The 12297-nt window shown below is 49.0% G+C and overlaps 2 protein-coding genes across 2 annotated transcripts, besides 1 other annotated feature; both read left to right on the top strand.

Annotated features, from left to right (window-relative positions):
- Positions 1 to 3763: 3763 nt before the first annotated feature.
- FPSE_10600 (uncharacterized protein) lies at positions 3764 to 4873 on the top strand (the record flags this gene model as incomplete). The annotated part of the gene is made up of 1 exon (XM_009263717.1): positions 3764 to 4873. The coding sequence occupies one exon, from the start codon at positions 3764 to 3766 to the stop codon at positions 4871 to 4873; it is 1110 nt and encodes a 369-aa protein (XP_009261992.1).
- A 2622-nt stretch (positions 4874 to 7495) lies between these two features.
- Positions 7496 to 7539: a repeat region.
- Positions 7540 to 7712: 173 nt separating this feature from the next.
- FPSE_10601 (uncharacterized protein) lies at positions 7713 to 11823 on the top strand (the record flags this gene model as incomplete). Its single annotated transcript, XM_009263718.1, has 9 exons — positions 7713 to 8468; positions 8561 to 9780; positions 9834 to 9994; positions 10044 to 10074; positions 10122 to 10292; positions 10342 to 10672; positions 10727 to 10852; positions 10946 to 11338; positions 11395 to 11823. The coding sequence occupies 9 exons, from the start codon at positions 7713 to 7715 to the stop codon at positions 11821 to 11823; spliced, it is 3618 nt and encodes a 1205-aa protein (XP_009261993.1).
- Between the last annotated feature and the right edge of the window lie 474 nt (positions 11824 to 12297).

Here is a 12297-nt window from a genome sequence, read left to right as displayed (position 1 = left end):
TCAGTTATCTCGCCCAGCTTGTCCTACCTTGACCCCTGTTGCTGACCCCATCTTAGCCGAATCAAACGTCATGCCGACTAAGAGAAGGGGCCTGCATGGCCAATACCATCAATACCGTAGAGAGGGTTTCATTATTTGGCCAAAACCCGTTTTCGTAGAAAATGATGAGCCACCGTTTCCAGGAACACCGTTGGGGAATGCAGCTTCCAAAGCTAACCTTCCTCGGGACGCGATCCGTGCGCTTTAGAGTGTTTGGCGTTCGAGCCTTTTCGTCTTGCTACAGTAGTCTCTTGGTAGCTCTCCTCAGACTTGCAGATTCGGATATGTTTGCTTTTTGAAGTAGTGTAAGGCTTCCCCGATGAAGTGAGAAGTGATCTAGAGCGAGGCAAGACCGTACGCCTTGGTCGGAGTAAAGAGGCGTGTTCTTTCTTGGGCAAGAGCAGACTCATGGATGTGTCACGTAGGGCTGTGATGAAATCGACAACGGGCAACACACGAAATGTCGGGTTTGTTTGCAGAACAAAAAGCGGGAGAAAGTGACAGAACCGTTGGTTAGGCCGTAAACAGTTGTCCCGGGTGTCTGGCGAATAAAATCAATGGGGCTTCATGTCTCATCTTGCTTAGTCGTACAAGCACGATATCGTGATCCGGTCGGGAAACGTGGACCTGCCTAGCAATGCGTGTCTGCCTTGCGGAGAATTATAATGTGATAAATGTCGATCTCGAATGAGTAGTGACATGAAAGGTCTTGGCGCTTAGCCCAATTTCAACACAGTCGGTGCAATCCAGGGTCAAGCATTGTAGAGCCAGTGAGCCACATAGCGGTTCCATCTAAGCTTTGCTTTCAGAATCGAAACTATTGTATAGGTATGCAGTTGTCGATTTTTCTCCGATGTTTTGCGGAGCTTATCTTTTTGTTGTTGCGTACTCGGGCGGAGTGTAACAAGCTTGCATTTGAGAATGGGCAATGGTTGTGTTGCGTATGGACGACTGGAGGAGGCGGAGGGAATCACTGTAACGGCATGGCGAAGCCGTGTGCGGAGATGTCAAACTAGATCGGCAGCGATACTGAATGTTTGTACTTTGTACGTAGTGAAGACTCATATTCAGATGCTATTGGTGGCTTCGTGACCTTGGGCTTCGTCGGAGCTCCCCGCTAGCTGCATACTTGAAGAGTTGTTCTCTCCATCTGCAAAACAAAGCAAACCATAATCTCCAATTTCATCATTCTATTCCCAAACAGGTATAACTATGGGATCTGACGCTAGAGGACCCGGGAACACGAAGTGGGCTTGGACCCAAGAGACTGGCTAGCTAGGTTAGCCTAACTGCTGTCAACCTCAGAGCCAAGTGACTGTACAGTAGGTAGGTAGTGTATGCCCAGAAAGGGCACTGTAACTATCTAGCGGCCGAAGCAGAGCTGCAGCCCGCAAGCGAGCAGACCTGGCTCAACGGAGCAAAATCTGAAAGTTGCATCGGAGATGGCTGCAGGCTGACTATCGAAGCTTGTGGCTACCTGAAATGTAAGAGTTGAGGGTCACGATGAGAGAACGAACCCACTGGCTTGCCTTTGCTTCGGGGTTTCTTCTCTTTCGTTGCGTTCTTGTTGGTCTGGACTCTTACGTCGCCAGATTGGATCCCAAATTCCAGAGCGATAGGTGTACAGTAAGAGTGAAGCTGTGTCAGGAATCGATCTGGCAGCCATAATAAATCAGCCCTGGCAGCCACTCGAGCGAAGGTTCTGGTCTAAGAATTGGGGCTTCAGAGGCACGTTGTGGATGAAAAACGGCCGCCTAGGACCCAGGAACCCAGCAAACGTTTACTTCTGTGGCTAGCCAACGGAAATAGGTCTCGACTAGTTGCGTACGAAGCATCGTCGTTAAAGAGCAGCCTTGACACACCCTATGCAAGCATGCACCGTGTTGCTGGACGGTGGCGCCACCGAGGTGCAATACTAAACCGATCAGAGATGTACACACAGTCGTTGCGATCACTTGGCAGTGACCGGGCGAACGTCAATCGTCATTTAGATGTTATGACTTCGTCGGATAGTCCACCTGCATGCCGCGCCTACAGTCATAAACAGTAACCCAAGGGAAGGCCTTGACGAGCGGCAAGTAGTACCTATATCGTCAACTCCCCCTCAATCGCCTGGTATTCGGTTAAAGCCAACTCTGGTGGGTATGGAACTGAGCCACAGAATTGCCTGCGCTATACCATACAGAGTTGAGAGGTTCACTGCACCTCAAGTTGGTTGTTTAGCGTACCTCTGCCGTTGGGAAAGCTTGCTGATCCGCTAGTCCCAGTTAGCAAGCCTGCAGTATGTACTGCGCAGTAGATGTATAAACAGTACCAGCCAAGAAAGACGTTGATGTTTTGCTAGCCCTTTTAGCCCTTATCCTGGATTCGAGTTTTGAAGTTCCTGGTCAACGGGGCCCGAGCTTAGTCTCTGGCCTAGCCCCAATGCCCATCCATCCCGGATGCAGGAAGAGATGAGCCGGACCTGGGGTCCTTGCAATTATCTTTCAGGGTCAAGCTTTTCTTTTGTTGTACACTTATTCCTCGACGTCTTGTTTCCTCGGCCGAGTTGTGCTTACCAACTTCAGACACGCTTGAGCTCGGCCGTTGTCGGCTTGATGTACAGCGTGTACGCAATGCAACCTACTTTGCGCGCCGTAGTAAAAAGTGTGGCATTAGCATGTTGATGCTCCTCAAGAACTCTGGACTCATGGCCTGTACGGATGCCGAAGCTTCCAATGTCACATCGGCTCCAACGAAGCTGCTCTGCCACGCCCTCTTCGAAATGCCGATGTAAACATTCGGTGGATGTATCCTGGGCTCGAAAAGCCCAAGATATGCAGATCAAAGCGGTCCTTGATGGTGGCCAAAACTATTGGGATCTGGTCGAGTCTCGCCTCGTGATTGATATCAACATCCCCTTCGCGAGGCATAGGATAATCCAGACGCCACCATTTATTTCCAGGTACAATATTGTGCAAACATCCATACCTAGTATTAAATATACTCGCATTAATGAAGCAAGAAGATGAAATGCAGTCCTTAACATTTCAAACACCCCGCCTTGGTCGCTTCCGCACTCGTAGACATATTAAGTAAAATGCGTGCAAAAGCCACTGCATGAAACTGTTGCAGGGTCGGGCATCTTCGAGAGAGATCGGGCCAAGAGCAATATCCGACAGGAGTGTGCACCAATAAGACTCAAGGTACCTCATATTCCAAGGATCTGAGGGAGTGGCTGTTGTGAGCAATCGTTTGAGTGATCCCACTCTGGTTGAAAGTCTATTTCCCCTCACGTTCTGGCCATCCCCGCTTATCGAGTCTGGCCCTGGACTAATTGTTCCGATGTCATATTGTGGTAGCTGCACTGGGCTGAAGACTGTCGTGCGCATTTGGGTGGGATAGTGTACTGCTTCGTGCTGGCCTGGACTAGCTGCTAGCAGGTCAAAGCGAGCCTGTCATATATTCAGTAGGAACCCCCGTCTTTGAATCGCTGATTCTGCTGCAACTTTACCATTCTTCCTTTGCCTCATGGTCATTGTGTCCAACAGAAATCTTGTTCCACCTTTGCTGTATCAGCGGCTGCTTATACCAAGTGTACTCCAATTGAAAGGATCCAGTAACAATCGTGCCAACTCCAAGACACCTCCAAGCAATCAGTCATAAGTACCAGCTGTACTCTGTTCGGTTGGTCAGACAAACAGTCCTTTTCATGGCTGCCTTCGTCCACTCTTATCCTCACACAATGGACATTCCATTTGGCAACCTAATGAACATTATGCCCACGACCCCATCACCAGGTTATACCATGACATCCTCTTCATATATGACCAGAACCCCATCACCAGCGAGTCGAGGAAATATCGGATATCAGCCCTATCCAGGTCAGGCCCAGGGCCCTTCTTTCTTTGAAGAGGCCATAGGTGGCTCTCCCTTTCCGCAAGAAATACCTTTTTCCCTCATTCAACCACCTCATTATAACTCCACATCGGGTATGCCCAACAGCTTTCCGCCATCGTCAGCGGTGCCAAGCAGTGAAGCCGAACAAAAGTCCACTTGCCGACCCCGGTCTCGAAATCCTCATCAACTGAGCGTAAACACTTCTGGCCAAGTAAACGGTCCAGATGTAACGGCAAGATCTCCCAAGCCAAAGAGGCGTGGCCGCAAGCCCAAGGGACTCCCCAAAGATCCAGTCAAGTGTCGGGAAGACATAGAGCTAGACGAAGATGATCTCCCCAAGGACCCACGGCGTCGACGTATTCTTGAGCGCAACAGAATAGCCGCCACCAAATGTCGTCTTCGAAAGCGGGATGAAGCATCTGCTCTTGCTTCTCAGGAACAGGCCATGGAAGACCAGAACAGATATCTCTCCTCATGTTTTGACTCCCTGACAGCTGAGATCTATCATCTCAAAACGCAGTTGCTGCAGCATACAGACTGTAACTGCGTTCTCATTCAGAAATATATCTCCAACGAAGCTAAGAAGACAGTGGATGGCCTATCAGAGTGTCCCTCCAGTTTTCAGCCTGACAGCGACGCAATGAGTCTATATCGTCGTGGCTCGTGCCATAGTGGCACGAGTCCTACAGACTCGTTGAGTGTGCCAACTCCCGAGTTTGAAGGAGCTTCCCCAGGCTGGCCACAACGCTTCCACTCTGGACATGGATCTTCGCCAGATGTAACAGAGGAGATGCTGGCAGTGAACCCCTATCTCAAGGCATCAATGCAAATGGGCAGCCAGTCATTCGCCAATATGGCACCGGTGCAGCATCATGGGCTTGAAATATTTGCCGGTATGGGACCCCAGCCCCAGCAGTTTGAAGCGGTCAACTGGAACCCTTCCTGGGCGTTCTGATAATGATATCATGGGCTTTCAGTTCCATTATGGAACCGCTGAACCAGGCCAGCTAGCTTGGAAGAGAATATCTCGAGGTTATGGGACATAAAAAAAAAAGCTCCTCAGGTATAGGAGCACAGACGGGTGGCTTCTTTTGATACCAAACGAGGGCTGTGAGCGTTCTATATATTGCGTGGTTTAGCCAGTGTTATCCTTTCGTGCCCAGCAATGTAAAAGCTTAGAGCAACTTGCTTAAAATAAACATACGAGAGTATTCGTCTTTCGATGTCCATGACATATTCAGCCGTGACTCGGTCCCGATACTCAGGAGGCTCTGACTTGAGCGTTTAGAAACTCATTTCCCTTGGAATCAGTATGGGGCGGATATAATATTTCTCCCCCCAATAAACATCATGTTGATGTCAACTAACCACTGGCATGTCAACAATTGATATAGCCCTTGGGGTAATAGCTCAGGTTATTTGAATATGAATCCTGGCAGCGTGTGAACAGGACAAGATGGTATGAAGTGCCTGAACGCCATGTGGATCTCTGCAGCTGTTACCCAAGATCGTAGCGTGTGGGGTGATTCCAGATCTCATATTGCCCCTGCAGCTAATCGAATCTGCATGTCGATGGAACGTACCCAATATGATCAGAGCATGGGAGACCCACCAGGGTGACTGAGCAGATCTCCAAATACCATGCTCAATCCATGGAATGCATCCTTATGAATCAAGAGATTGTTGGCGCGACTAGTTGATGGCACGGTTGCTCCAGCTGTTAATCAGGCTGTATGGCTGAGGGTATCGCACGCGTTGTAAGCCAAGCCCGGTAAGCGACTTGAACCAGGACATCAGGGTGCGTTGTTTCGATGTTCCACTTACACGTAGGGTAGAGATGCCTAGGTGTCGAAAATTAACAGCTATAAGGTATCGGCTAAATACTTTATATGCGCAATTTGCATTGAGTTAAGTTAGTAATGTTACTAAGTTTAACTGCTAGCCATGTTTGTCCTGATCTGCCACGTCTCGCACAAAACGGGGTCTTGCCTCTGTTTGACTTGTTTTATGACTTGTGTGTTGTCTTGTGTGTTGTCTTTCGAGAGACGCTGAATGGAACAGGGGATGCAATAGCCTGCAATGTTTCAGGCAGGGCTTGGTGTGTTGAAGCGGTAGGAGGTGAAGAGGAGCTGTTGGACATGAGACCTACTGAATGTCTCATTGGGGGCGGGTTGAGCCTCAACTGGCTGGGATTGGAGAGCTCCCCCATCAATTGGTTATTCAGCGGTGACGACATAATTGCCCGCAATGGATGTCTCTCCGGCTATGACTTCAGGGGGTTTGGTTTTGTGAGGCGACCCAAGAAACCGGAAGCTAGCCATACACCAACCGGCCATTACAAGGCGCGTGAGCGTGAGTTGGCGAGTAAGTATGACCAGACTTGAGTGGATATGGCCAGTCTGGATGGCTTCACAACGACTCAGACACCCTTGTCGCGGGTTGTTGAAGTGTCCCACCCAGGCGGGTAGCAAAAAAAATAGGGACTTGAAGCAATCCAGACGAAACTATTAGTCCACTCTGAGGCTTTAAACACACTAAAGGTGATTTAACATTTATGTCAGCCACTAAATCAGTGTCGATTTTTATGCAACCCCTGCCCCTTGAGAAATCGAGGCTCTGAAGTCTGTCCCGGGTGCAACAAATATTGTGCGATTCTTTTGCTTAGCACTTTGTTGTTTTCTTCTGTTTTGCTTCTTCTTCTAGCAAATAAGCTAGGTAGGTAGGAGGAGGGTTTGTACTTTTACTATTGCAGAGTCAACAGGGCGTCATGAACAAACATCACCCTATTTTGCTGATTTCTCATTACGATCTCTTGCAGGGTCAACCGCTGCCAAATGTTTTCTCTCAACGGAGAATAACAAGTTAGGATCCCCTCTGTTTCCTCGTCATTTTTCTCTTTTGCTTCTCGGAAACGTTGTGTGAAGGGATGGGGCGATCCATTCGTGAAATCGTTCAAAGTAAAGAAAGGGAGGTAGGAGCCTATCAAACGAGTCGCAGTTGGCTTGCCTCTTGGCCTCTTGGCCCGATCCATTACGAGCAAGGATTGAGGATGAGAACCTCACTGCATGCTGTCCGAAGCAATTGAATAAACCTTGTTCAAAACTCAATAGGTAGCAATCAAAAGAGCCAAAAAGCGGATATTTTTACTGCTGGCGACTTCCCAAGCATCTCAGCTAACCCTAATATAAGTGTGCTGGCTGATTGACGATTAACATCAGACGTACTGGCCCGCACCTGCCATCCAATACCACACCGCAAGCAGCTGAGCAGGTACCTTACCTGAGCTGAGTGAGCTGAGCTTCCTTCCTTCCCAAAACACACGGGAGGAAATGCTTTGACCGAGGAAAGAGGCATATCAGAAGCAAATCAGCGCAACGAACGCAAAAGTGCAGGCGAGACCCTGTTAGTCACGTTCCACCGCATTTGTGATCGTCAGGTCTGGGCCTTGTTGGACTGGACTTGGATTTTTCATCGTCACTCAACTCATCTTCAACGTCCGTTCCCGCCATCACTATCGCACATCGGGTCACGACCGGTGAGTGAGTACAGTCCTCGCTACCCAGATCGAGAGCAGACGTCTCTTTTTTTACTTCTTTCCTTCATTCTGTCTTGTTTCCTTTCAAGACAGGGCACGCTCTTTTCCGACTTTTGACTACTTTTGGTCCTCTTACGTTCCCCTATCGCCATCGTGCAACTGGGATCGAATCCCCCCAGCATCTCGTCTTTTGCAACAAACTGTGAACTCCGCATCCTCGCTGTCACATCGCTATATGATCAGTTCAACTTTCCAAACCATGGCGGCCACCTCACCGACAGAAACCGCCTTGGTGATCCTGTACTACTTGTATCCAGCTCTGGTTTTCACATACTTTTTTTCTGCCTCCCTTGTCTCGGCTTGTACAGCCTCCTCCCAAAAGGATGAACACAAGAAAAAACGCCCAAACGGAACATTGATACTCATTCATTACCTCTTGTGCATTCTGACATACGCCGCCCAGCTTTCGCTACTTGGTATACAGGCCGCCCTTACTCGAGAATGGCCAACTGAAGATCACATCATCATTGGGCATTTGGCGTGCATTCTGGCGTTTGGGATCCAGCTCACCCGTTGTCTTGACACTGAACATGGACCTTTTTATCCTTTCATCGGCTCATGGGCGCTCGGTCTGTCCTGTGATGTTGCCATCGCGTCGTTGTCTGCAACAATAGGGTTGCTTTCCCCTTCCAGCACCTTCGGCATTCTCAACATCGTTAGTATCATCGTTCGATGTTTTTCTTTCGTGTCCCTTGCAGGCCTGTTCACGCTTGGTGCATCAGGTCAGGCTGAATCGGACGAAGAACGGGAACCATTGTTGCCCAAAGCCACAACCACCTCACCCAGCACTCCAACTAGTCAGGAGTCTGGGTATGGTTCAACGCTTCAGGCTGAGGAAGAAGAAGACGAGGCCCCAGAATATAGCTGGGAACGTCGCGAGCGAGAGGCTAAGGAGGCTATGAAAAAGAGACTTGACGAAGGTGGTAACTGGTTTGAGTATGCGAAAGGTTTCAAGGTACGAAATTGACGTTTGCACGGACTCCCGCACTAGTCCTCTCCAACACAAGAACGAACTGCTATAGGAACATCTTGCTGACCTTTGTAAAGATTCTCTTCCCATATGTGTGGCCTGTTGGGAACGTCGGTCTGCAGCTTCGTGCAGCAGCTGTATGCCTTTGCCTATTCGCGTCCAACGCTCTCCACCTTTTGATTCCCCGCCAGACTGGAATCATCATGGACAGTTTGAATGGTTCTAGTAACAGCAACCCTTGGATCGCAGTCATCATATTCGCCGCACTTCGTTTAGCTGCCTCTGAATCCGGCATCGAGCTTATTCGCCAATGGCTATGGGTCCCTGTTAAGTACTACTCCCATGATGCACTGACACGAGCGGCCTACTCCCATATGATGCACCTCTCAGCAGATTTTCACGATTCGAAGAGTTCATCCGATATGATGATGGCTATCTACGGAGGTAGCGCCGTATCCAACGTCGTTGAGAATGTTTTACTTTACGCTGTTCCTATGCTCATCGATATGGGCGTAGCCATTGTCTATCTCTCCATCACATTTGGCCCATACGAAGGTCTTATCACAGTGGCCACCGGTATCTTCTTTCTTCTTATCGCCAGTAGACTTGTGGCCAACTCCAAGGCAGCCAGTCGAAATCGGGTTAATGCACTATACGAGGAACATTATGTGCGTCAGTCCGGCTTTCTGGGATGGCAGACTGTCAGTGCATTCAACCAGATTGGTTATGAAGATAACCGGCACGCCAATGCAGTTACCAATCGTTGGCTTAGAGAGCAGCAATATGTGCTGGGATGGTATATCTCCATTGGCTTTCAGACTCTGGTTCTCACATCTGGTCTTCTTGCCAGTGCGTTTCTAGCTGTTTACCGTATCAAAGCCGGCCATGCAACCCCTGGACAGTTTGCGATGCTCTTGATGTATTGGGCACAGTTGACATCGCCGCTTCAATTTTTCGCAAAGCTGGGGAAAAACGTCAGCGACGACTTCATCGACGCCGAACGCCTACTAGACATCATGAGAACCCAGCCTTCGGTTGAGAACCAGAAGGGAGCCAGGCCATTGAAATTCGTTGCTGGCGAGGTGGACTTCGAAAAAGTTTCTTTCAGTTATGATAAAAAGAAGGCCATTATTAAGGATGTCAGCTTTCATGTCCCTGCTGGACAAACTGTTGCTTTCGTTGGGGCTACAGGAGCGGGAAAGTCAACTCTTATCAAACTGCTAGATCGATTCTACGACGTGGGCGAGGGCCGTATCTGTATCGATGGTCAGGACATCAGAGATGTTGACCTGTTCAGGTAAGGAATGCTTCTATCACACCAAATCACTACTTCTTGCTGACACGTCTTAGTCTTCGCGATCGCATTGGGGTCGTTCCTCAAAGTCCGATCCTATTCGACGATACAATCATGAACAACGTTCGATATGGAAGAATCACAGCAACCGACGAGGAAGTATACGACGCATGCAAAGCCGCGTGTATTCATGATAAGATCAAAGGCTTTACCCACGGTAAGACCACAGCTGAAAGCCATCCATAATGATATCTAACTCTCGGCAGGGTACAAGACGCGTGTTGGAGAGCGTGGCGTGTGAGTCAAGACTGGCCTGAATAGAGAATAGTACACTGACTTGATAGGAAATTATCTGGCGGCGAACTTCAACGCATTGCTATAGCTAGGGCAATGCTCAAGAAGCCAGATATCGTTCTGCTCGACGAAGCTACCAGCGCGGTAGACACAGACACCGAGCAACAGATCCAGGTCTCTTTCAAAAGGTTATGTGAAGGTCGGACTACTTTCATCGTTGCGTAAGCTGCTGCCTTCCACTTCTTCTGAATCCTATACTGACATGGGTAGTCACCGCCTTTCCACGATTATGAACGCAGACCGAATTATTGTGGTCGAGAATGGCGAAATCCTTGAACAGGGCAATCACGACGAACTTATCGTTGCCGGAGGAAGATATGCGGACCTTTGGTCCAAGCAAGTTTTTGTGCGACCCAAGGATGAAGACAAGAATACCTCATCTGGTCAGGCAGGATTTGTTAACGACTTATCCTCGGAGCAGACCAAGGCCGAGCTGTCGAAGGTCAAGAAGCCGGTAGCCGCAGCCAATGAACAAGGGAAATCGTCCGAGGCACAGGACAGTGAAGGCCAAGTCACCGGTACCCCAACGCAAAAGCGAGAGGTAGTTTCAGCCGAAGAAAAATAGTCTTTGGTGATTCTAACCTCTTATTTGCAGGGAAACCGATTGAATCCTGTCGCCGCTACGTTTACCCCCAGAACGTTGGCCAAGGCTAGGCTATTGATGGCGACTGAAACATCCGAAGCATCGACCATATCCACTGCTGACCATGAGGCGATTAACGTAAGTTCGCAAACTAGCCGACAATGGTCTGATGAGGTTGCCGAGCAGGAGGAACAGGCCAAGAAGCAGTCAGCCATTGCTAGCCGACCCTAGGGGAGTCGGGTTGCTCAAGACAGCGATCACGTGGCACCACGGAGTACAGCATCCAACGAAAAGAAGAAGGCTTTTATTGCAGCGGTCGATCGTGCTCTGAAGAATAAACGTGCAAGTCGTGTTGATACTGGTGAAAACATGGAGTGTGAGTTCACAAGTTCGATATCAGGAGCTTTGCTGATCTTTGAAGCCCCTGCCACGGTTGCAAATGAATCTAAACCCTCCGAAAAGAAGGAAGATGCTACAGAGGGCCAACGTGTCGAATACAAGCTTCCATACTATTCCCGACGTAACCAATCCAAAAGCGAGCCGTCGCAGGGGTCACACGGTTCGGATGAACCTGACACGGACGGTGCAGTCTTGACTTCTGCAATTGAGGGTCCAGCGTCCCCAGTAAGCTCGCTACCCACGCATCGATCAATGCTGGCTCATTTACCTAATGTTAATAGATGCGTCGTCGTGTTACACTGCCTCCTATGAAGGTCACTGTGGGATCTCAAATTCCACTGCCCACCGAGGTCAAGCAACAGAAGCTAATGACTGCATCAAAGCCGACTGACCACTGCAATAACCCGCCACAAGAGTCGTCTGCACAGAACTCGGATCGATTAACACAGCATGACCTGCGAACCATCGAATCATGCACGTCAGCACGACCTAAGGTTTCGCAAAAGAAAGACGAAGTACCCGCCCAAAGCGCTATCAATAACGGCGCCAAATCCAACCACGCCGAGTTACCAGAACAGGACAAGGACAGAATCACCTCTGGACCACGCCGGGGTGGGCGCGGAGGCCGAAGAGGGCGTACCCCTTGGTCCCGTGGCCGACGTGGCCGAGGCAACTATCGGGGAGGCTCGCCAAACAGACAGGCGGCCTGAAGTAAGCTGCGTCCACCACACGCTACAGCAGAATCGCATAATATTGAATTCAGCCCATAAGCACAGATGGTTGTGTAAGAATATTATTCGGAGGAGACTAATGTATTAGTATTATGAGCTCACGATCATCCACTTACTGAGTCCAAAGACAATGACTATTCGAAAGGTTGTATCATATAGAGAGATTACAAGCTGTATAATATTAGCAATAAATAAAGCTCTCTTAGACTATCAGAAGAAGATCCCAACATTAAGTTTCATGAAACACAAGTAGATTGAAGAACCGAGTGTGATTCTCACGAGTAATACGGAAACCCATGATTACGAAGACTGATGCTAGGATATAAAGGATATTAGTACTCTGGCAGTTTTGGCAGAGAGAAACACAAACAGAGGACGGTAGATGCTATAATAATCTTGAGCAGTAGTGTTATTCGTTGTTTTTGCATCCCGATATAGAAGTAAACAAGTATG

This window comes from Fusarium pseudograminearum, chromosome 1, assembly GCF_000303195.2.
Source record: "Fusarium pseudograminearum CS3096 chromosome 1, whole genome shotgun sequence".
NCBI classification, from domain to species: domain Eukaryota; kingdom Fungi; phylum Ascomycota; class Sordariomycetes; order Hypocreales; family Nectriaceae; genus Fusarium; species Fusarium pseudograminearum.
Note: the sequence above shows the minus strand (reverse complement) of the source record. Positions and strands in the feature narration are given on the sequence as shown.